The 24,052-nt window shown below is 41.9% G+C and overlaps 11 protein-coding genes across 11 annotated transcripts; 5 read left to right on the top strand and 6 right to left on the bottom strand. All coding sequences in view use genetic code 6, as the record gives it.

The window, feature by feature from the left end:
* Window positions 1-242: 242 nt before the first annotated feature.
* Window positions 243-3,083, bottom strand: SS50377_25207 (uncharacterized protein; the record flags this gene model as incomplete). The annotated part of the gene is made up of 1 exon (XM_067909041.1): window positions 243-3,083. The coding sequence occupies one exon, from the start codon at window positions 3,081-3,083 to the stop codon at window positions 243-245; it is 2,841 nt and encodes a 946-aa protein (XP_067763862.1).
* A 966-nt stretch (window positions 3,084-4,049) lies between these two features.
* Window positions 4,050-5,297, top strand: SS50377_25206 (uncharacterized protein; the record flags this gene model as incomplete). The annotated part of the gene is made up of 1 exon (XM_067909040.1): window positions 4,050-5,297. The coding sequence occupies one exon, from the start codon at window positions 4,050-4,052 to the stop codon at window positions 5,295-5,297; it is 1,248 nt and encodes a 415-aa protein (XP_067763861.1).
* A 1,775-nt stretch (window positions 5,298-7,072) lies between these two features.
* Window positions 7,073-7,507, bottom strand: SS50377_25205 (uncharacterized protein; the record flags this gene model as incomplete). Its single annotated transcript, XM_067909039.1, has 1 exon — window positions 7,073-7,507. One exon carries the CDS (start codon window positions 7,505-7,507, stop codon window positions 7,073-7,075), a length of 435 nt encoding a protein of 144 aa, XP_067763860.1.
* Window positions 7,508-7,575: 68 nt separating this feature from the next.
* SS50377_25204 (uncharacterized protein) lies at window positions 7,576-8,085 on the top strand (the record flags this gene model as incomplete). The annotated part of the gene is made up of 1 exon (XM_067909038.1): window positions 7,576-8,085. The coding sequence occupies one exon, from the start codon at window positions 7,576-7,578 to the stop codon at window positions 8,083-8,085; it is 510 nt and encodes a 169-aa protein (XP_067763859.1).
* A 475-nt stretch (window positions 8,086-8,560) lies between these two features.
* Window positions 8,561-9,181, bottom strand: SS50377_25203 (uncharacterized protein; the record flags this gene model as incomplete). Its single annotated transcript, XM_067909037.1, has 1 exon — window positions 8,561-9,181. The coding sequence occupies one exon, from the start codon at window positions 9,179-9,181 to the stop codon at window positions 8,561-8,563; it is 621 nt and encodes a 206-aa protein (XP_067763858.1).
* Window positions 9,182-9,905: 724 nt separating this feature from the next.
* SS50377_25202 (uncharacterized protein) lies at window positions 9,906-10,310 on the top strand (the record flags this gene model as incomplete). Its single annotated transcript, XM_067909036.1, has 1 exon — window positions 9,906-10,310. One exon carries the CDS (start codon window positions 9,906-9,908, stop codon window positions 10,308-10,310), a length of 405 nt encoding a protein of 134 aa, XP_067763857.1.
* A 552-nt stretch (window positions 10,311-10,862) lies between these two features.
* On the top strand, window positions 10,863-13,346 carry SS50377_25201 (Cysteine-rich membrane protein 2; the record flags this gene model as incomplete). The annotated part of the gene is made up of 1 exon (XM_067909035.1): window positions 10,863-13,346. The coding sequence occupies one exon, from the start codon at window positions 10,863-10,865 to the stop codon at window positions 13,344-13,346; it is 2,484 nt and encodes an 827-aa protein (XP_067763856.1).
* Window positions 13,347-13,816: 470 nt separating this feature from the next.
* SS50377_25200 (Cysteine-rich membrane protein 1) lies at window positions 13,817-14,710 on the bottom strand (the record flags this gene model as incomplete). The annotated part of the gene is made up of 1 exon (XM_067909034.1): window positions 13,817-14,710. One exon carries the CDS (start codon window positions 14,708-14,710, stop codon window positions 13,817-13,819), a length of 894 nt encoding a protein of 297 aa, XP_067763855.1.
* Window positions 14,711-15,918: 1,208 nt separating this feature from the next.
* SS50377_25199 (Intraflagellar transport protein 140) lies at window positions 15,919-20,748 on the bottom strand (the record flags this gene model as incomplete). The annotated part of the gene is made up of 1 exon (XM_067909033.1): window positions 15,919-20,748. One exon carries the CDS (start codon window positions 20,746-20,748, stop codon window positions 15,919-15,921), a length of 4,830 nt encoding a protein of 1,609 aa, XP_067763854.1.
* Window positions 20,749-21,154: 406 nt separating this feature from the next.
* SS50377_25198 (uncharacterized protein) lies at window positions 21,155-21,637 on the bottom strand (the record flags this gene model as incomplete). Its single annotated transcript, XM_067909032.1, has 1 exon — window positions 21,155-21,637. One exon carries the CDS (start codon window positions 21,635-21,637, stop codon window positions 21,155-21,157), a length of 483 nt encoding a protein of 160 aa, XP_067763853.1.
* A 1,092-nt stretch (window positions 21,638-22,729) lies between these two features.
* Window positions 22,730-23,590, top strand: SS50377_25197 (Cathepsin B; the record flags this gene model as incomplete). The annotated part of the gene is made up of 1 exon (XM_067909031.1): window positions 22,730-23,590. The coding sequence occupies one exon, from the start codon at window positions 22,730-22,732 to the stop codon at window positions 23,588-23,590; it is 861 nt and encodes a 286-aa protein (XP_067763852.1).
* Between the last annotated feature and the right edge of the window lie 462 nt (window positions 23,591-24,052).

Below are 24,052 nucleotides of genomic sequence, written 5' to 3'. Positions count from 1 at the left end.
CTCTCTGAAATATGAGAATGACTCACATCCAGCTTATGAGCAATGTGGAAATCGGCAGACGTATCATATATTGAAGCTACAGATAGAGTTATATAAATTCCTTCTGATGAATGTGTGTAAAGTACTTTCACAGCAGGTGGCTGAAGAGTGATTGGATGGGTTAGCGTAAGCGCAGCCAATAAACATATGTTGCAAGTGGTCATTAGAAGGATAATATTAGAATAGAGATATATGAAAGGGATTCACTCCGCCAGCGCCATACCCAGTACGACCAGTTCACTGGACAATTATCTGATCTTTAGTTGTAACAGGAAGATAGTAAGACTCGTGGGCAGCGCCGCCGGTGTGTTATCATCATTCTGGTACATCATATTACCACGCTGGTAGTAGTGACACCCCACAGTAAGATTCAGCTTAACATCCATCCCAGCTCTCTGGATAAATGTAGAAAGAGCAAATTATGCGAGATTGGGATCAGCCAGCGTCCCAACATCCACATTAATGTCACTAACGTCAAGAAGGGTGGCTGTCTTAGCCTTAATCAGCCTGGATATTTCAGGCATATAATTTTTCTTAACGATAATATGATGGAGCCGTAGTTTTTCTATGCGAGGAGCAGCGGTCAAGACTAGCTGATTGACATTCACATTTTCTAGATCCAACACCAACACTGATGGCTGCAGGTATAGCTACGCGATAGTATAAGATTTTCTGTAGTATCCGTGCACTACTAGGCTCTGAAGCCTGTTTGCCTTCTGTAGAACATTACGCAATGCAGTTTTTGGAGCATTCACATTAATCATTGAAAGTTTTCGTAGGTTTAAGATTTAGTCACTACTACACTACACTCCGTGAATCGTGCACTATGTGAGGAAGATGCTCCGTATGGTAGAAGAGATGTAAATAGTGCATATCATTTATTCAAGACATAATGTTTCCAGATACTTCCCTGAGAATATTTTTAATAGATAAAATTTATAATTAGAGCTTGATCGGCCACCGCGTTCCAGTGTAAGGTGTCGTAAGCTATGCATCTTTTGCAATAAATTATTCAGTTAACTTTAATCACAGCTTACATCCAGCAAGGTGAATTCCCACAGAGCTGATAGTGACTCAGCATTGCACTGAAAGTCAGTAATCGTGCAATCCTTGAGAGTAACTGTTCGTATACTTGGAGGAAAGTTGATATTGTCACGTATTCTATCTAGCATGATTATCTCCAGCTGCTGCAACATTGACATATCTAGTGGATATTTTTAATTATTATCTTTACTTTTCATTGTTAGATTACGCAACCCATGTGACTTCTACAGTATTTTATTAACGAAATTCTAATAATAGGATACTTCAATTATGGTAAATTCCTGCAGATGAGGCAACGATTCAGCATCGATCTGGACTTTTTTAATCTTACAATTGTTAAGAGTAAAGCTTTCTATGCAGGAGGGCAAGTATATATCACCATAAATGTTGGAAAACTTTACCATCTTTAACTACGTTAGCGAGGAGATGTCTGGCGGACCGTACTATAAGATACCATTATCTTTAAGTTTAAACTTCTGCAACCTATGCGCATTTTAAAGTATCTAACTTAGGATAGTTTTATCATATTTAACACTACACAAGGTAAGCTCCTACAGTTACGACAAAGATTCAGCACTAAATTAAATACTGTGAATCGCGCAATCCGTGATGGTAATGCTGCGTATGTTAGGAGACAAGTAGATATCACCACTCATTCTATCAAGCACTAATACCTCCAGCTATTTCATGTATGACATACATGGTGTATGTGAGTAGTATATAGAGTTACCCATTAGTGTTAGGTTTCGCAGTTATTTTGCTTTCTCTAGTAAATTACCAAGGAAAGTCTAATCATGAGCTATATTTATTATGGTAAGTTCTAGTAGGTCCGGAAGGTAGTTAGAACTGTAATATAATTTGTCAATCCTACAATTCTTGAGTATAACGATCCGTATGCAGGGAGATAAATATATATTACCACTGATATGAGTGAGCACTAATATCTCTAGTTGCTTAATCTCTGAGATGTCTGGTAAATATTTTGAATACCCACCGTTAGATTTTAGTGTCAGCTTCCGCAACTATTTCGTCTTCTGCAGTATACTGCTCACATAATTATATCCATTACTGACCTCATCCCAGATAAATTCCTGCAGGTCGGGAAGCAATTTAGCATCACACTGGAAGTTCGTAATATTACAATCTTTGAGTGTGATACTTCGTATAGTTTATGGTAGATATAGATCAACATTTATTTCAGTAACAACTAATGTTTCCAGAAACTTCAACATTGAGATATCTAGTATCTAAACTTAATATTTGCTATAATATATACCAACATATTACAGCGTCAGATTACGCAGCCCGTGGGCCCTCTCCAGTATCTTACTCAGGAAAGTTTGCTCTTTATTAATATCTACTATGGTAAGCTCTCGCAGGTCCGGTAGCGAATCAACATCACACTAGAAGTTAGTAATCTTACAGTTAGTGAGAGTGATACTCCGTATGCTATGGGATAAGTAAACGCTTCCCCTTATTCTAGTGAGCACTAACATCTCCAGTTACTTCAGTTAGGTCATATATGGCGGATACTCGTAGTCACTACCATCACAATCTAGCGTCAGGCATCGCAGCTGGTTCGCCCTTTATAATACATGGACCAGATGCAACCAGCCGTGACTCCCTAAGCATGAGTAATAACCCCCTTAAAATGTGGAGGACACTGCCACCTCTGCGAGGTTCGGGAGGTCTCGCCCCTGGGGGTTGGTGCACGCAATGGGAGAGTCGACGATGGTGAGCCTGGCGAGGGCGCGGCTGACCTCCATACTGCCGCTCACCCGCTCCAGGCGCAGCTCTCTCACGTTCTACGCATGCTTCAGTGGCTCCGTGCCATCCATGTTCGCAAGATCCAGTCGGGCCACCCCGGCCAGGCTCAGCGCGGAGTCCCACCCGCCGTCGAGCGAGAGGTGTGTATCTGGGGAGGTGGAGGTGCCTGAGCCCCCCTGGGTACTCTGGGGACCATCCCCGCCGCGGTCTGCCGAGCACGCACTTTATGTCATTTTGATAGGGAGTAGCAGAGTGGCGAGTACCAAAATTCCGGTGTCTTGCGGTGCGCGTCCCTGGGCAGCAGAAGCCAGCCGCACCCTCCACGAGGTGCCAGCTTGCCTCCGTGATGTTCTGTGCGACCATGGCCAGCGCTCGTCCTGCTGATTACCTCACGCCCATCTAGTATGCCACCATGCGAATAGGAGCCCGCAGTCTACCCCGGATCCCCGACGCCGCTGGGCGGGTTCTTGAAGGCGCTGCGACCGATGCCACGGTCTGAGCGACGTTCGGGCACGGGCGCAGAGACAGGTCTGGGCAGGTACGCAATGCTATATCGATATGGAAGAGCGGGTTTATCTGCAGACTTTGGAGAGGTTGCGATAGAGAATCCCAAAAATATACTGCCCCATCCGTGCTGGTCGGGAGAATGGTACCCCGGCAGCTCTCAAAAGGGGCCCTGGGAATGAATGTCAACCGCGATGGCAATATCGGCGTGGAAAAGTATTTGCGCCGGGTCGTTCCTCACCTCAATACCACAACGGGGATATACATGTATCTGCACAGCTTAGTGTAGGCAGCATGCACACTTTAAAACGGTGGATGCAAATTACTCCTAGCGCTGCCTCGGTGAGTCGTTGCGGCGGGGTCGGTACTTTGCTAGCGACTAGTCCGTTACTAACTTTGCAGCCCCGTTCGTCCCCGGGCAGGACAGCCGGGCGACCACTCTGGCCACGTAACGTGCTATGCCATAGTGAACGTCGAGAAGCGGCCCTGGGTAGGACGTGGGACACCAGCTAGCAATACCGGCACGCCCTCAGGGCAGGGCACGGCACATTCAGTGGTTCGGGCCCGGCACCAGCCCAGTTCACAGCGAGTACGAGATTGTTCCAGGCGGTCCAGAGGAAGTCGCCTTGCGTGGTGATTGCTACGCTGGTACCGCTGGCCACTAGCCTACCATGTTGGGGAACCGCTCCACGTGGATGCCAGATATTCCGAGCACGGGTGGTGGCACTAGGCCTTGGTTGCTCCCGGAAGTTGAGGATACACGGTTTAGGCCGTTGGCGTATATTCAGTAATATAGTTCTGAAGCGGAGCGAAGATAGCACGATAAGTGTATACCTGCGTGCTAAGCAGTGGTAGGGACGCGAAAGGCACCCTGGCTAAGGAATCGCAGACTGCCTGTGACCCCGCAGGCGATCTCGGCGGCCTCTTTGTGCTACTTCACTGTCCCTCACCACGCAGGAGATACATGCATTGATGTTAAACTCGTCTCTGGAATATGGCACCATCCAGACCAGAAAGTCTACCCTGTACCTACTACATCAACTTAGTTTAGCATGCCCGGCACCGCAACAAGCATATCTTTCCGGTCCAGGGTTATCAGGCCGCATGTCTCCAGCTACTGTAGCGTCGAAGGTGATCTGCGGCCGGGAATCCCGAAGAGAGCTCCGTGGGCGAGCAAGCACTGGCACCGTGCAGTACTGGTACCCCTCACGGACGCCCAGCTGTCCCGAACGTGCCGCACTCTGCCCTCCTGTTGCAGCATGTCCTGTAGGTGGAGATACTGTAGGGCCAACACCGCTTCTCGCCCGCAGGCACGCGTAGTAGGATAATGCAGCGTCGCCATCAGCGCAGGGGATCTTCACACGGCACCCAAAGGACGCGCAGACCCTGAAGTTCTGTATGGAGTGTGTAAATTTTAGTCATACGCGGACAGCTGGGTGCGTAGTCCGCCCAGTATACCGCGATAGGGCTTCGGGGCAGGGACTGAAGTGCTGCGCTCGCACTTCCACCTGGACGTACGTTCATACTGCATACTATTTTCGTGTCTGGCGAACAATCCATTCCAGGGATACATGAGCCAAGGCGTGAAACGCTGGAAGCGTACCCGGTGGAGGCAGCACAGGGCACCTCGGTACCTTATACTTCGCAAGGTGGTGTGCCACTCTGGGTAATTTTACACCAACTTGAAAGTTTACAGATGTTAGTTAAGCGCCTTGCTGCATATAAAAATAAATTATGCATTTAGAAGCGAAGAACGCTATAACAATGCGCATATCAATGTTATCACCAATCAACACTATATTAAGAATATCTCATGCATGCTTTAAATTAAATGTGGATACTAAATGCGATTCCATTTTTAGACATTTGGGAATTACTGTAAACTAGAAAACGTATCTTAGCGTATGTGGAAAGCAATAGAATCATGCGTCCACGCGAAGTGAAGGTTTGCCAAAACCTGATGAGCCTACCCATGACTAAGGGCTAAACAGTACCATACCACGACGAAGCGATCCGGCAAAACTGGTGCGAAACTCTGACCTGGAGTTCAAAATTATTTTTCTACCAACTTACAGTGTATGCTCCTAGTACTGCACTAATGATTTATTGTTCTCTGCTCGGTGTATTCGTCACCATAGTACGATTTACTACTCAGCAAATAACAACATGTTAAAGTCGAACTCCGCAGTTCTAGGGTAGGCAGAACCGTCTGCTCTACAAAATATTAAATTTCACTGCGGAAGGGATGTTAACTGCTGCTTGCGCTATAATAGCTATAACATACCCATTTTCAGAAATCGACTTACTATCAATTTTGTAATGAATGGCATGCTGTTGGAAAATCTTGGTCATATGCTGTATATGCTAACCTGTACAGAACTGGTTAATTAGTGACTGGTGTGGCGTGATTATCTTTACTGCCGTGTTAAGTGTCTAAATTTATAAAGAAGGTCGCGAAAAGCACTTAAAGCCAACAATTAATTTGGTCTGTTATGCTAGTTAGGAGCTATTGCGTGTATATTTCCAAATTGTGTCTCGCTGAGATTACTGCAACCTGTATAACGGTTCTTTTATGTTACTGTACCTTCGTAGTATGCAGAAGAAACTGACATAACCAATTCAACTAGTTCTGTTATAGGAAATAGACCGACAAAGTGTTAGTAAAAACTAATATTATATATTAATGGTAAACTTCCTTTAATGCATGTCTAGCGGTAATTTAAACTTATCAGCACACGAGGGTAGCTTCTTATTTACACAATATTGGCTTATGTATATGACTACTGCTTAATTTAATGTAAGGCCTAATTATTTTTGTGTATTTGCAATATATACCATAAAGTAATAAACCCATTGCAGGTTGAAGTATGGAGACAATTATGCACCATGAGGATTTAGGGAGCGCCAGAAATGGTCTGCGCGGATATTCCTTAAAATCAAGTGGTATGCAAACTTCATGTTGGCAGTGGTTAAGGCTTGCCCAATCCTATACGCTCATAGCCTTAGTTATGGTAAAGTCTGTTAAGGTTTGACGCAAGTCGCCACCTTGGGCGTAGGAGAGGCAAAAGGCCAGCCTTCAAGTGTGAAGGAGACCTGGATATCAGGAGGAAGACTCAGCGATTTGGCCAATTAGTGAATAAATTATTCTGCACAGCTGCTGGATAATACCGTACCTTATGGCGAAGTTATTATATTGGAGCGCTGCTTATAGAACGATGATTTCTCAGCTTATAGCTATTGTTTCATTTCCAAGTAGATGCTACATAAATCTAACCACCCGACCGAAATATCCTTTCCGCTGCATTTTATCAAGCATGGGAGGTTTCACCAAAGCTGGTAGCACTATTAATTGGGTATTGTACGCTGGAACTTTAATACTTGGCGCGGCTTGACTATTGTGAGAATATAGGAGAGATCCTTTCACCGCAATGCCATCAGCTATTTCAGTACGGTAAGTTATTCTTTCATGCATTCTCGTACTACACTCTAGTGGTGCGTTTAATCAGATTTCTGATTATAATTTTAGATACAGGCTAGTATGGCAGTTAGACTGAAACTTGATTGGCCTTAATGCATACTAGCATTACCAGAAATTTAAGTATATTTTCTTACGTTTCCCTTCCTCTCTTGTGGAACCTCTAATGCGCTTAATAGTTATGTTTCTGGAATTAGCAACAGTAATACCTATAATCAATGCGGATAGAATATGACCCAATAATCATTCTTTACCGAACTTGCAGTTAACCTATGCTACTGTACTCTAGCATACCTAATAACTACCAACCCTTCTAAAATTATCGGCAAAATGATGTTAAGTTACTCCCATAATCTACTAGTGGGAGCAGGAAACTGGACATGTCCACATCAAATATGGAAAATATAGTTTCATATTAGATACGCAACCTGGCGTCTAAAAGGCTGAATACGTATGTACCTTCCCAACATCAACGGCTGCCCACCAACCCGAGAAAGCAGGACTTCGCCACATAGAAGCCCACCTGTTGATGATTCCTAGCATTTCGAGGTCAGGCAAGCTATAGAGAAATGCACAGGGCCCAGATGCCTTACCAATAGTTAGCTGGTGGCGTTATAAAAGTTTGGTGTGCTATTTAAGGCATTGCTCTAAGTACACCATAGAACCGATAAAACGCATACTATTTGGATTTATACTCGATTGTGAATTTCTAGTACATACAATATTAGTGGTTTTTATGCTTCAACATGGTAGAAAGCATATCACGGCATAATTGCGATGAAGATAACATCTCCAGACTCTAAACTCCTATTCTTAAGAATGCTAATGTTAAGTTTACCCACAATCCTGCAAGTTAAATAGAACAACTGAAATCAAAGAATCATACGCGCGGCCGCTTAGGAAACGCTAGCTGGTTGTGCTCGGCAAAGTCTACGCAGTTTCAGCATAAATGCTGCAAAGTTCCCAGCTTGCGCCACAAAATTCTGACTCATTGGCCAAAATTGGTTCCCGTAGCCCATCCAATAAAGATGCCAGCTCCTGCGTTTTCGTAGCAGGACGACAGTGTTTTCAAAATTTGGATTGACTCAAACGTGCGTTAAGTTCATAAAACTGCAGACATGAATCATTAGGCAGCACCAGGCTTTCCTAGCTATAGCCGAGATGCCAGAGACAGCAGGTGGGACTAGTTTTATCACGACCATAACGGAGCACAATATCAAGTTCCAGCAAACATCACGAACGGCTATTTAATTTGAGCAGCTCTTCGCCCTCCGCTTTAGAGTATTGCGCTAATCATCAGATTTGCATAATCCAGGCGCCCGATGAATCAGTATCTGGACGACTGGCCGAATTACTTGTTCAGCCACACCTCCCATGACATTTTATCTCACCTTCCGTCGCTAACTCAGCAGAATCGCTCCGTTTCCTAGCAGCGCACGGACCTGGTAACGTCCCTGAGCAACCGTGTTACGGGTCGCCGTTTGCCCAGTTAGACGTTAGTAATGTGCGGAATCCAGTGATAAATAACTTCTGTGCCACGTCTCTTCGGATTTGCAGTAACTGCATATCCTCCGTTAAATACAGAAAGCAGCAACTAGGGCCTACGCAACTGCACACTGCAGAATCGCGGATTTGCTCAAGTATTACATTATAATAATTTTCTGGGATTGGACTCTACAGCGGTAGCGTCACAATAACAAATCTGTAAATCTCAATGGAAAGTCGTGCTAGTCAATTCATCGCTTTCTTTAGTCGCAAATAGCTTTTTAGGTACCGCTCTGCGACCAGATTAGCGCCTTTTGGCGAGCTCTGCGAAGCTAAAACTGTAAACTAACATGGAATTTGGCTGCGCAAAAGACGGAAATCTCTACGTTCAATCAATTCGCTTGGCGTGACAGAAGTCCAGGGGTAGTGTGTTTCCGTTGGAGCAGGGACCGCTCGAAAGCGCGCAGTTTGAGAATATTCAAAGTGCTGCAAAGCAATAAGCTTAAAAATTTATGGTAAAAATTCATTACTATAACTTCGGGGCTGGAGGCGCCTTTAACGAATACCAGAGGATTTCGTTTACTGCATATCGCTACTGGGTACATAGGCAGCGTCGTTTCCAGCTAGATAAGTAGCATGGGAAGAGCTTTTGATATCATTTACCGGTTACTAGTAGCGTACTGCGATCTTGTTCATATTAGAGCACCTTTCCCCAGTTGGTACTAGAAGTAGCAGCTCAAGTGGTGTGAGCCGTCTACGCTATAAGTGGGAAAATCTTATTTCAGGAGCAACCTGACCTGGTAATCTAAATGCATAGATTTGTATCCACACAATTTAAGTATAAAGAGTTCCTTCTAATTAGTGCATTTTCAAACATTTTAGCGAGAATGAGCATCTGGGTTGAGGAGCAAGTGGTAGTTTGGTTAGAGTCGGCACATGATGGCGTGCGGTGTGGAAGACGACGCCTACAAAATTATTATGGCACGCCCGAAAAAGCGCTTCCTGGAAGATTTGAAGTTTAGAATGAGAGCCTAGTGCGATGTGAGGCCAATAAAGGCAATGTCAAAGTTGAATAAGTATTTCCATACTATGGGAGTGTGAAATATGGTAATTGGTGCGTGTGTAAAGTAGCACATAATGCTAGAATATCATTTTCACCAGTTGAGGAAGAGCACTACCTGAATTTACCAGATATAAATCATATTTACACTAACTAGACTCCCACCAATTACTTCTACCTTGACTTAATTTCATGTAATTACTTTAGGGGCCTTCAATGGGCAAGAACTCTCACTCAGAGCAGCGTAATATCTAAGACCCACTCTTAAAGCTGGAGCGATCTACAATTATATAGATTACTATATACTAGCCAGGCTAGACTTCTCCCTGCCAAAATTTGTCCTTGTCCGCCGATTTCCTCGTGCTATAATTTATTAATCTATACTTTTGCACACTGGCGTAGCCTTAGCTTACTGAATTATTGTATGGTAAAATTTGGTAAAGTTCCTCATTTTAATAGGCAGTTATGTGCGCGTGAAGTTCCTTTCGCGTGCATATAATCCTGCCTTTCCAGAATTACAAGTCACTCATAATGAACCCATGCCGAGACGTATTTTAGTCCCACCCTGGAACGTATTCTTCCTTGGAAACTGCCGATATACGCTTTCAAAGTTTCGATGACCCCGGACAGTACGAAGTACGGCCTCTGGTCGCGCGTGGATATGGAAATCTGGCTCCGGCTTCTATCACAACAGCTGGAGGCACCAGTACTACGTCAAAGCCAGGGTTACAATAACTCGTGCTAGGAGTGTTTCTATGCAGAGTAACCTACGTCAAAGGTCCAGGGTATCACTGCCGTAGCCGACTAACTGATCAGGCTAATATTCCTGATACTAGCATTATCCGCACCATATGTCATCGGTCGGAAGATAATAGGCAGCCGAGGTAGGTGGCCTGCAGCGTAACCGGCGCGCAGAGGTTTGTGGGATGTTATTGAAATGCATAATGAAACTGTACATATAGTATATTATATAATATTTAGTATAAATAAATAATGCATAGATATTTCAGGGAAACTAGCTACACGGGTGGTAGACAAATACTGGATAGATGAATAGCTAAATAATTAGTGCCAAGCGTATTTTCATCTCACCTGTAATTTAGCAGATAAAAAATAGACATCCTATTATTATCTAATAGATTACCTAGCTTATTGCTTTGCTGCAGTTATGTATAGTTAATGCTATTGTGTAAAAGTAAAAAATTATCAATCATTAAGAAACTAATTTACAAGATAACTTCTCTATTACCTAATAGTTTAGTTATAGTAAATTAATTATAAATATTATATATATACCAGTTTAGTACTTTATTGTTATAGAATATCAAATAGTAATCACACTTAAACCACAAAATTTTATATATACTAAATTAAGTTAATTTAGTATATGTATAAACTTAATTATTTTAATATTAGTAATATTGAGGATGAATATTCTATATTTAAACTAAATTTCGGATTATTGCATTACTATCCACACAATGTGCTATGTATGGTTGCCTGAATTAAACTCCCATTATTGTCCTAAGATACATACTGTAGTGTTTTTCAAAATATTCTAACTGCGTTTCTTATTCACTTATACTCCCATACCGATATTTTAGAATGACAGAATCTGGTGTGTGCTCCAATATGGCAGCGACATGTAACGCTTAATACTACTGCCCCGCACAGGACTAGACTATTGTGGACTGTTAGCCATGCTCAGAAGGCGTTTCCTATGGCTCAGGCTGCTACTGCAAAGACCACGTGTAGTCCTACAACTGCAGCGAGTGCCGAGACCAAAAATGCGTTAAATGCATTCCAGAGACCTATCTAGAGGCAGGAGAGTGTGAAGACTGTCCGCACGGGTGCGAGACGTGCACAGACGGAAGCACATGTACAAAATGCATTTAGGGCTATGTTTTTCACCCTGACTCCAAAAGCTGCGCCTTCCCTTGCACCAGCAGCAGCGATTGCCTGGACATCACGGGCGGGTTCTGTGACCAGAAATCTAAGACGTGCAAGCACTGCGCGGAAGAATGCCTGGACTGCACGTCCGAGACCACATGCAACGTGTGCGGCTACAATTACGTGATGACAACGCTAGGAACCTGTACACCGGAGTGCAAAGGTCTTCAAACTGGTTTCTACTGCCTAGATGGCCAGCCACACCCCTGCTCTGATGACAGCACCTCTGAGTGCAACTGCGGACGTTCTGCCGGTTGCGCCACGTGCAGTTCAGATGGAAAAAGCTGTTAAGTCTGCCTCCTGCACATCCAAAAAGACAGCGCCGGAAACTGCACACAGTGCGAGCATGGCTTTGCGATGAACGAGGGCTTGTGCTGGGCCGAGATCAGCGAGGATCCCGGCACGTGCTCCTTCGAGGAAACCACCTGCGCTAAAGGCCACTACTGCCCAGAGTTCGCTTCGGTGCCAGTTGCATGCCTGCCCTGTACAGAGGACATGGGGCTTGGCCACGGCTGCTTCTGCGAGGTAGGCGTTTCTCTAGGAGACTGCTGGAGCTGCGCAGGAACCCAGTGTGCAAAATGTCTCAGTGGGACCTTTTTGGTAGAGGGGGCCTGCGCGGACTGCGCAGAAGGCTGTAAAAAATGCGAAAGGGAGGGTAAATGTGACGAGTGTTGGGAGGATTATAAATTAGATCCTGAGACATAACAGTGTGTCTTCAAATGCAGGTCCAACCTCGACTGCTTCGATAGAGATGAGGGGTTCTGCGACATGGAAAGCGAGAAATGTCTTGCATGTGTTGGTACCTGCGAGGCTTGCACGTCTCTAGATTTTTGCAACGCGTGCTCAGCCGTATTTGTGACGACCACTAACGGCACCTGCGAGCCTAGTTGCAGCAACCTCCATAACGGCCAGTTTTGTGATAACGGAGAATCTAAGATGTGCTTCTAAGACCTCACTTCCGAATGCAAGTGCGGCAGTGCGAAGAACTGCGCATCATGTGAGCCAAGTGGTAATACATGCAGTACATGCCTCCCGCACACTGCGAAAGATTCCAGCGGAGCATGCACCGAGTGTGAACCCGGATATCACATAGTTGGTACTATGTGTTGGCCCTAATAGCAGGACATTTCAGTATCTGGCACTTGCTCTTATACAGAACTAGAATGCAAGACCGGTTACTACTGTCCTGTCGAGTACGGGGACGTAGTTGCCTGCCTTCCATGCTCAGAAGGAATAGATTTCAGCGATGGCTGTTTTTGCGAAGACTCAGTACAGACCTTTAGCTGTCTTTCTTGTTTTGCTGGGTAATGCAGTAAATGTATGCAGGAGAGCTTCCTCATCGATGGTCAATGCCACTACTGCTCGAACGGATGTCTGACGTGTACCGACGAAGATACCTGCGTAGCGTGCCTCGAAAACTATGTGATGGATGAAGTTTCGGGCTAGTGCACTTTTCCCTGCACTGCCCACAACCAATGCCATGAGATTCTAGATGGGTTCTGTGATCCAGTGTCGTAAAGCTGCTAACCATGCGCTGAAAACTGCAACTTTTGCTCTAATTTTGAGTCGTGCTCGAACTGCCGTATCGGATTCGTGACAACCACCGCCGGCGAATGTACAGAAGAGTGCTTTAGAATTAAAGATGGGTATTACTGCAATAATGGGGTCCCATCCCTGTGTAATGGCATCATAACATCCCAGTGTAAATGCGCAGATGCGATGAATTGTGGCTCTTGCACTGAAGATTTTAAGGACTGCGCGGAATGTCTACCTCATATGCTTAAAGATCGAAATGGAAAGTGTAAATTATGTGCAGAGGGCTATTAGAAGCAATAGTATATGTGCTGGGCTGATGGAACCTAAGCTGGTGAGCAAGGTAACAAACTCAGTGGAATCTAAATTACTGCAATTATTTTATCAGTAGTTGCGATAGTTATCGTCATAGGAAGTACAATTACGTTAATTTAGAAGTATAAAAGGCGCATTACCAGAGTAGCCAAGGTAGAAACCTATTATAACTGATCGGATTGAGCATATTTATCACTAAGAGTTGATAACCTCAAATCCACACCTAGACTACCCTGAACTAAGCAAACATCAGGTCTGATACAATTACGGAAATGAAATAATTCACAAATCGGCAGTTGATAATTACATAGTTATTCTTGGTTTGTTATGTGCTTAGACTATTTTCAACCGATTGTTATAGAAAATTATGATTAATACTTTGAGATATAGAAAACGATTATATATAGGCCATGAATATAAATTGAGGTACTACTTTGAAAAACTTAACAGGCTAAAATAACTAAATTCAATGCATTTGATGAAGTAGTATTATAATGTATACATATATAATATACTCATTTTATCCTAAAATGAAACATTTAATCAATACGCGACCAAGTCAAAATAATACATTTAAGTAGAAGTTGCAATATCAATTGGTGCAACTACCAAATTACCATAGTAACAATAATTAGACGAAAATTTCACTCGAGATTATTAGTCACGCCAACGTCAGGTTTAACCTTCTTCCCCCTCTTGATCAAAAATAGTGCAATCCCAATACCTAAACCTCCAATTACTGCAAGAACACTGAATATAATGCCGAAGATAGATCCACCTCTAAGAACTTAGCCGTCATCGGTCTGCTTGGGCAAGCATACTGTTTCTATTCGCTCAAATCCGTCTCCACAGTCCGTACAGTGTCCAACTTCGTTTATCATAAATTCTGCCAGACAAGTACTGCATTAGGTCCCCTCAGGGCTGCACATTTCACAATTTATGGCTTCACCACACCTGCAGGAAGTTTTTATATCCTTTTCGCACTACTTTACGACATCATTATCACAATACTAACCATTTCCCCGCTCTTCACACGTCACAATACAAAGTCCTTCCTTGGAAGCCATATTACGACTATCTTTACAAGTGTCGCACACGTTAGCAGCAGAGCAAATTTCACAGTCTGCGTTACAGGGTATGCACTTGCCTGTACTTTTATCACAATAACCACCGCCATTGAATTGACAAGCCATATTGGATGTACATTCAGAAGTGCACTAGTTGGTAGTTTCATTTAGGAAATAATCTTTGGAGCATTTTGTACATGTATTTTTATCGATGCATACTTCACATCCCTTAGAGCAGTCTGGACAATAATCAACATCAAGGTAAGTTCCAGGCAAACATGCTGAACATTTCCCATTTGAACACTATATACAGTCCACGATCTCTATACCTGGTTTACATACACAACGTTAGCCAGCTGTCATTTTATCTGAGCATGGCAGACAGGTAACACTCTCATCAGTGTAGGATGGACAAGAATATCCAACTGAACAGCGTATACCGTTGTTTGAGCAGGTACCTGGATCTGTCATTTAGAAACAAAAGTTAAATTTAGATTATAATGATTGGCATAAATTATTGTAGGTTAAATTTATTATTTTTTAAATACACAATTTATTAATATTAGGTATGACTATATGGTCTATCTGATGGAAGTTTTTGATGAAAGCTAGGTAGGTTTGGTGTACTAATATTGATATATATTGCTAGTATGCAGTTTTTAGTTTTTATATTTTTACATATAATTACTGAACTTATATGATAGGTTGTTATTTTTTGGTTTAAGGTACTCATGAATTATATTTATTATACAGCATTGGCAATTATAGCTCGCTAACTAATGCAAAGCAAGTATTTTTATATTTTACAAGTATTATGTTGTTATAGGATTAATTATTTTAATGGTTTCCCATAAATTTAGTCATTACCATATTTTTGTCAGAAAAGCATTCCACTGTAATAAAACTTTACTCTCTAAACTAAATAATATAAAAAGTAAAATTTAAATTTTTACTTTATATATTATTACTTAAAGTTTAGTAACTACTTGTTTCAGACGTACTCTTAGGTACTAGGTTCAGCTAGGGTTTTCGTACTAATTTACATCATTTACCGTAATTTAAGGGACTGAGCAGTTCTAGACTGTTTAGTACATCGCAGTCCTTAGCTAGGACAGGTAAAAGATATATACAAGAAGGCTAAGGCTTGTTTTGCTTACCCATGCTAGCATATCTCAATCACGGCAATATTCACCTTTGTCATCACAAGATATGCCAATTTACCGAACTCGTCAAAACTATCTGGTCTTTATCTGAAATATATATTCATATTATATTAGACTGCGGCCAACTCCCTCAATCGCAGAATATATTTTACAGTACCGCAGTACCAAGTAGCAGAATGTGGAGTTTTCTCGCAATGTGGCTAAACTATAGTGTTAAGCTCGCCATCATGAGAATGCCTTTGAGTAGCGTTAATCCAGCTTACAGCTCACGAGTCTTCATCTGACTACCATTATTTCACTAAACTGATAGCAAATTCAACACCAACAGAGCAATTCATGTCACGCAACTCACTTAACTAACGAGTGATAGCCGGGTCGAAGTCCGCACTACAGATACACTAGTTATCCTAGTACCACCAACCAGCATCAAATTTCTCCCATCGCGCGAACCCTGCCCGACGATTTACGACCAAAGTCGCGCAAAAGCCAAACGTTTCCAATACCTTCACTCGCCCCTCAGAGCTCAATCTCGATGTCGACGTCCCCAATGTCGTCGTTCACGGGACTCTGCTGAACTTCCTCCTGCACTCCCTGTTCCACCTCAACGTCCTGTAGGTCGGCCTTCTTCTTGACCTCGATCCCGAGCTCGCTACCGTACTGCGATACTACTCCCTCGTCAACGTATTTTTCGACGCTGAAACCCTGGCTCTGCATGTTCTTCATGATCTGTAGCACGCGACTGCTCTCACCTCGCTGCGCATGGAACTCGCACATAAAGGCCAAAACGTGCGGAACCTGCACCATGCAGTTATCCTGCGCAACGATCGCCTGCGTGAGCTTTTTGGCGTTCTGCGTGAGCGTCTCGCTGGCGTCGACGTTGTTCAGGTTGTTGCGCGCGAAGTCGATTAGGTTCAGGAAGCCCATTATGAGCCGCCCGTTCTGCTCAACGAGCTTCTTATCGTTCCTGAGCCTCTCCAGCTTCTCGTTCGACTCGTTGTTCTCCTGCAGCTGGACTATGAACTTTCCGATCCACTTCGCGGCCTCTCTGAGCGCGTCCATGGCCTTCTCGTAGTCGTTGAAGACGTCGATTTCCTCCGTCGCGCAGTTCATGAAGAACTTGATCAGGAACTCGATCGCGTTCGCCTTTTGGTAAAACTGGATAATCCAGGTCATAAACTGCAGATTATCGCGGAAGTTTTGAGTTTGGAGGAAGTTGCCGGCAGCGATGAAGCAGTTCTTGTTGCGGGACATTTATGCGAACTTGACAACCTTTTCAACGTTGCCGAGCTTAATGAGCGCGTTCAGCGCCAGGTAGGAATCGTTCGCCAAAATGAATTTCTAGACGGCCTCCTGGTACAGCTCGGCCTTGAAAAGCAGCTTACCGATCGTGATGACAATCTGCTGGTTTTCAGCAGTTTTTGCATCTTCTGGAGTGAGCAAGTCGGCCAGTTTCGCGTTAATTTTGAGCTTGTCAGACGCGATGAAATGGAGCGCCTGGTCGGTCGCCTTCGCGTGCGCCAGCGCCAGAATGCCGGTCGTCAAGAAGGAGTTATAGTCATCCAGAGCGAACTGCGACTGGTCCAACTAAATCAGCATGGTGCCGGACTTGATGAGCAGCTCCTGCGAGATCTTCCCGTTGTTGTTCAGTGAGTCGTTCAGCAGGCCCGAGAGCTCCTTGATTTTGCCAGTTTGGAGGCACAACTCGACCGCCTGGCCGGTGAAACCAGAGCACGAGTAGAGGACCAGCGCCCTCTCCAGGCAATCGCCCTCGCCCGCCTTCTTCGCGAAATATGCAGCCGCCTGGAGCGAAATCCGCTAGTTCTTAGTAGTACTGCCGATGTTGTAAATCACATCGTCGTTTTGGCACGCTATTCCGCACTGCAACGCGTGCGTCTGGCAGCCTGCCAAATTGTACAACTTCGCGGCCTCCTGGATCCAGTTCACGTTATTCTGGTCGTAGGCAGCCTTCTCGAGCAGATTCGCCGCCGTGAAGAGGCTCGATTTGCTGTTCAGGCGCTTCGCCAGCTGCACCGCCTGGGTGAGCCCGTTGCTCTCGAACTCCTGCATAATCTGCTCCTTTGCGTTCAAATTCTGGACTTGGTTCTGCTGCTATATCACATCCGAAATGTAGATGTTTTCGCCCTAAAAAATCTCGCTGTAGCACGCGTTAGAGCCAACGTTGTCCCCGAGCTGGAAGAGCCGGTTTGCCTGGTTGTAGATAGTCGATTTCCGCGTTATTGAGCTGAAGCCGGAGGTCTTCGCCTCGAGCTGGAACGTGCCTAAACCTACCTGGTTCATGATCTTAGAGGACAAAATCGGCTTGCTCTGGACGATTTGCATTCCGGTGTTCAAATCGTTCAAAATGATCGAAAGCAGCGACGAGATTTCCTGGTTTTTGTTGTCGGACGCGATTGAGTTCGAGCGCAAAATGAGCGAGACCATTGGCTGCTTCAAGTGCGAAATGCACGTTTTCAGCAGGTCGAAGTAGTTGTTTTTGACGCATAGCGACGCCAGCGAGCGCCAGATTTCGGGCGAGTCGAACTGTGCGACGAAGTTGTAGGCGTCCGAAAAGCGGTTATTCTGCACCGAAATGATGAACTTCGTGAGCGTGAAAGTTGTCTTTGGGGACTGGTTGAACGGCTCAGATGGCGTCAAGGAGGTCAGCGAGAGCACCTTTTGGACGAGCTGCTTGCGCCGGTTTTCCCGGCAAATTACACCTATAATGGGACTAATAAAACTTAAAAGCTGACACGAAATTTCGTGGTTTTCGATCTTTGGAATCAAAAAAGGGGCGAAAACACCTTAGATCATTATAATGTTCTTATCAACGTAATTGTCGCAGTTCGCCGTCAGGATGCGCTCGCGCTCGGTCTTGCTGACCTTGATGGACAAAAACTGCAAAAACTGGACCATGCTGAGCCCGTTCGCAAGCTGAATATCCTGGTGCTCCTCTTCCTCAGCGAACTCGCGCGTGCTTTCGACGATTTGGCGCAGAATTGTGCAGTTTTCGTACAGTAAAACGTTCCTGTGAAAGACGCAAAAGCGCTTCGAAATTGAGGCCGAAAAGCCGATTAGCAGGAATATGTTCAGATCGGTGAGCTCGGTTTCTACGCACAGGTTCTCGAAACAGTCGAACTTCGCTTCTCTCACGACGTGAGGCGTGAAATCCAGAACGCGCGCGCTTTTGACGAAATTCGAGGACGTGATTTCCTTAGAATTTATGATCTGCTGGATGTCGGAAATATCGACCTGCAGTGTGAAAACGGTTGGAATTTCGATGTTTTGGCACAAAATATCGTTGAAACAGGTGAAGCTGAACGCCAAATTCACGAAATTGATGTTCTCCAGCGACGAGATCGCCGTAAACCCGCTAATCTGCACGGTTTGGATGTTGAACGAGTTCTTGAGCGAGTCTTTTATGTTGATCATGGGCCCGGGGAGCTCATTAATGAGCATGACCTGGTCATTCTCGGTGCTGAAGAGGTAATCTTTCGCAATTTTGCAGATCTCGAGGACCTGGCTGAAGCCCTTCATTTCGGCGTAAAACAGCACCTGCTAAGCGCACAAGAACAAGTGAAAATTCACGACCTGAATTTTGAGGATTTTGCAGCCCAGGCTCAGCGTCTGCGAGACGGTGCCCGAAATCGTGAGCTTTTGGAGCTCAAAGCGCGCGGCTTTTCCCTCCTCGCGAACTGTCAGCGAGGCGATAATGTGCCGCCCGAACAGCGCGATTGCGGTGACTTCGTGCTCGGTTTTGAAGGACTCAATTTGGCTCGTTTGGGTGTTCTGGACCTCGAATGTCGCAATATTCCTTCCACCCTAAACGACGACATAGCCCTGTTTGTCGCTGGCGGATAAGATTGTGGCTATGTTTTCAATTTCGAATTCAGTTTGAATTAGACTTTCCACTCCCTCAAAAATTATTTTCACGGTATTGTAATTGGTCTGAAATGCGGAAAGTATCGTGTTTCTGGCGCGCTGGAACTGGTTTTCGAGGAAGTGCTTGTTGATGGGCGACTCGTTCTGCAGGGTTTGCTGGAGCAAAACGGCGTTGATTTGCGTCGAGCTTGACGTCTTTGGGCGCTTGAACGACAGGATTTGGAAGACTTAGAGCGTGCCATCGGACGGGAATGCAAATTCCCGGTCGCTGAGCAAAATTGAGTCCGAATTTGCCTTCGAAAACGCGTTTTTGAAGGATAATTCAATAGTGTCAACTACTGTGTAGTTTTAGCTGCTTGTTGCGGTGGTTTTGGTGATATCAGCTATATTTCCGTCTAAAACGCTCAAAAAATTGTTGTTAAAGCACTCCGAATTGAAGCGACTTTTTACGACTTTCGACTGCTCCAAATCAATGATTACGAGGTAATTGACGGACTTTACTGGCACTATTACGCCAACACCGTGGATATACGAAATTGTACCATTGACACCAGTGAAATCTGATAGGAAATCATCAATTTCAATGATCTGCGCATTCTAGTTGAAAACGTCAATAATTTTGATCTGCGCACCAGTTGTACTAACATATGCAAGCTTACAGTTACCGACTTGCACAATGTCATTTTTCTGGCTGAATTCGAGCTTGCTACGGCCAAAAATGAGTTTTTTTGACCTCCAGCCGACTGTTTCGAAGCCAAAAATCACCAGATCACCCGCTGGGCTGATCGCTGCACCAGTATCGTTTTCACCCCAGTAAAAGACCTTAAAAATCCCTTGTGGTAGGTTTGCGATGATCTAATGCTTCGCAGCGTCCTGAATAACTAGTAAATCGCCTTTGTCGTATCCGACTATGATTTCGAGCGGGCCCTGACCTATTTAGCTCGCGATCTTGTCGCCAATCTGCTCCTCCTAAGCGAAGTTCAGATAGAAGTTCTGCGTGCAGGCAGTGCGCTCAAATGCGAAAATGGGGCGCCCAGACCGCTGGATTTTGGCAACTGGTGTCAGCGTCAAAGTTTTGGGGTCGAATTGGGAAACTATTAGTCTACCGGATACGTCACCGGTGATGAGTATACGGCCGTATGCAATAAATTGCAGTATCGAGAGCTCAGATTGGTGTAGAGGAGGGAGCTGCGTCAGCTCGTTGGTTTCGCTGTTGAAAATGTGAACCTCGCCGGTGAGCGTCGAGATCGCGCAAATATCTAGAAATGGGTGTGATGCGATCAGGGATGCTTTCAGCTGGAGCGATGGAGAGTCTCGCGTGAACGTTGGCCTGACGGTGGATGACCTGAAGGCCGAAAACGAGCCATCCTGAAGCAATACGTATGCAGTTGTCTTTTTGGCATCCAGCATCAGATGCTAAATTCTGTCGGAGGCCTCTACCTGAAAAGATTTGATATCGGCGTACATATTTTTAAAAAATTGGAGTGGGAAAGTATATAGAGATTGTAATATATAATATGGTAATTTTATATAAATGATTAAAGCTAAGGTTTATTGATGACATAATAGTTTGTAATTTAGGTACTAAACACGATTGTAGGTTTAGATAATACATATTATATGATTTTAGCTGTAATGGGTAGTATAATTATAAACTGTTGTAATATTTTGTGTACAAAGTATACTATTTAATAATGTTAAGTATATGTGCTAATTTTTTGCTAACTAGACCTTAAGAGCGTGTTAAATCATAATTTTTTGCATGTAATCTTTAAAACTTGTTTGATGATTACTCTTAAATAATTTAATTGCATAAATAATATATATTTATTAACTATCACACATGATAAAAAGTAGCATATTATTGCTACAATCATTTAAACTTTGTCTAGCTCTAATTGAGGGACTTTCTTGTTGCACATCTGTCTATAACGCTTACAATATCAAATCCCAAATCAAACGTATCTTACTCAATTGTATCTCGACTTTTTCTATAAGGCTGCCCTGGGATATGTTACTAGTACTTTTTGTATCTATTTGCACTCGCTAAAGCTGTGATTTTCTGGAGATCTGAAATAGCATGTTTTACAATAGTCCTTTCAATCTCTTCATTTTTTATTTTATTGAGAATTTCTCGTTATTTATAGTATACAGATGCATAAATTTGTTATTTTTATTAATACTCTTAATCCTAACATGTTTTTGATAATCTAAGATATACATTATCAAAATCTATCCTTTCTTAAAAAGTAACAGTATTACTATTACTAAGATAAAATTTACTAGTAGACATAGGTCGACTCATCTTTAATGTGTTTTATTTTCTATTAACAAAATCGATGAATGGTGATTACATTTTAAAGAAATATAATAATATTATTTATTATTATAACCTTTGTTTTTAGTAAATGACATTTAAAATATTATGATCGAAACTAACTCTATAAAAATTGAATTCATATATTATAAATTTTATGCTACTGATACCACAGTCATTTAAATATAGAAAAATTATTCAATATTTGTATTTTATGTTAGAATTTGAATTTTACATAAAAATACTGTTTAAAGTTTAAAGAAATAATATTAATAATTATAAGTTCATTAATTATTTATTTATACATCAATGATGCGTTGTGCATTCACTTCTTCGAAATCAACTTGTAGCATCTCTCGATGAATTAAATAGTCTCTAGTTTAAAAATATTTACATATATTAAAACAACTATAATTATAATAGTCAAATTAGCAAATAGAAGATATGTTTATTTATTAATGAATTCCTAAACTGATTCTATCTAGTACTACACGAATAAATATAATTAATGTTTTATAGGAAGCTTTATATGTTAGTGAATAATTATAATTATTTTTATAACAGATTATAGTGTTTTATATGATAATAAATACTATTTAACTGTTAGTATCTACTTCAGAAGTTACAATTGTAACTATAATTTAATTATATGTTAAGAATTATCCTTGAATTTATTTATAATATAATATCATATACAAATACAAATACTTTTATTATTTGTATAGAAAAATATATTGTTAATATCATTAAGTTTTTAGGGTTCCACGCCACCTTATAAAAATTTATCGAATTAATTTTTTATTTAATGTATATATAATAATATAATACGGAAGTATAATTTAATATTATACAATTACATTTTCAGTAAGTATAATCATAGTGTATTTTTGATATCAATACTATTTATAAATAAATATATATCATATCAATATAACGTATGAAATCTCGTAATATAATACATATTAAGTAATAAGAGTAATAATACTTCCTTCATCAAAAATAAGGCTCAACTGCAGTAATAACTAATTATTTTATAATTACGAAAATAAAATTTTCTAAATTTGATTATAAACTATAAAGATTTATTTATCTTATAAAAATAAATCGGTTCTTAACTCCCGTTTCTAACAAATGTTTGTTGTCCTGGCTGAGCTCTATCATAAGCAGGAGTTCCTCGAATCTCTAAAGCGTGTGCCTAATATGAAATGGAAGGCTGGTATTCCTAAACGTTTTGAGGGTATGTCTGTTGTCTAAGTAAAATCTCTATTAAGTAAGAATATGTAGCAACTACCAGCTCCTACCGTGAAATTAACTGGCGAAGTGCCAGAATTTTGGAATTGGAATCATGAAATGCCAGAGTGTGCTGGAGCTAAGACTGTTCGGGATTAGGCAGACTGTGGCTCGTGCTGGGCCTTCTCATCTGTTAATCAACTTGCTGACAACAGATGTATTTAAAAGTTAGACAAAAAACGTATTTAGCTTTCTGAATAATATGTAGTTTCTTGCGACCCAACAGATGTAGGATGCGATGGTGGATATATCAAAGCTGTTTAGAACTATCTTATTAATACAGGTACTGTAACTAATAAATGCACTCCGTATACTTCTGGTATATCTGGAAAAAGCGGTAAATGTCCTAAAAAATGTAATGATAAATCTGATCTTGAATTCGTCAAAGCAACTAAGACTGAAAATGTATGTGCTGATGAAGAATCTATTAAAGTTGCCATCACTAAAGGTGTTGTTTAAACTGACTTTTTTGTCTTCTCTGATTTCATGTACTATGAAAGTGGTATTTATGAACATACTTCTGGTTATGCAGAAGGTAAACACTCTGTTATGTTTGTAGGCTATGGTGAAGAAAATGGTACTCCTTACTGGACTGTTAAAAACTCATGGGGTAACAGTTTTGGAGAAAATGGTTTCTTCAGAATTATTAGAGGCCAAAATCACTGTGGCATAGAAGTTTAATGTTTCTTACTCACTCCTTGAATGAAAACTTTATTTTGATTTAAATAAATTTGCATAAACGAGTTATGTGTCCAATATAGGAAATTAAATTTCATCAAAATGGCTAACTAATATCACATTATTGATAAGTAATATGGTTCTCAAGTATAATTTTAAAAATTAGATAAGATAAAAAACTAAACGTTATTTATGAGAATATATCATAAACTTAACAAATTATGATTTTGAAATAATAAAAAACACTAGTTAAATTATTAATCGTTAAAATTTCATTCTATAATCGAAGCAATATACAATAATGTCAGGCCATTAATAAAATTTTAAAATAATCTTTAATTCATTAATTTAAGGGTTAAGTTTTAAAATATTAGTTAGATTGTATAATTTTATCTGAAAAATAAATTAATGTTCTTATATAAACTTATTTTAGTTAATTTAAATGTACGATCTGTAATAGTTTGTAAATAGATTAGCTAAATAAGA

The sequence above is a fragment of the Spironucleus salmonicida genome, chromosome 5, assembly GCF_000497125.1.
Source record: "Spironucleus salmonicida strain ATCC 50377 chromosome 5, whole genome shotgun sequence".
In the NCBI taxonomy this organism is placed as follows: Eukaryota; Fornicata; order Diplomonadida; family Hexamitidae; genus Spironucleus; species Spironucleus salmonicida.
This window is presented reverse-complemented; position numbering and strand designations above follow the sequence as displayed.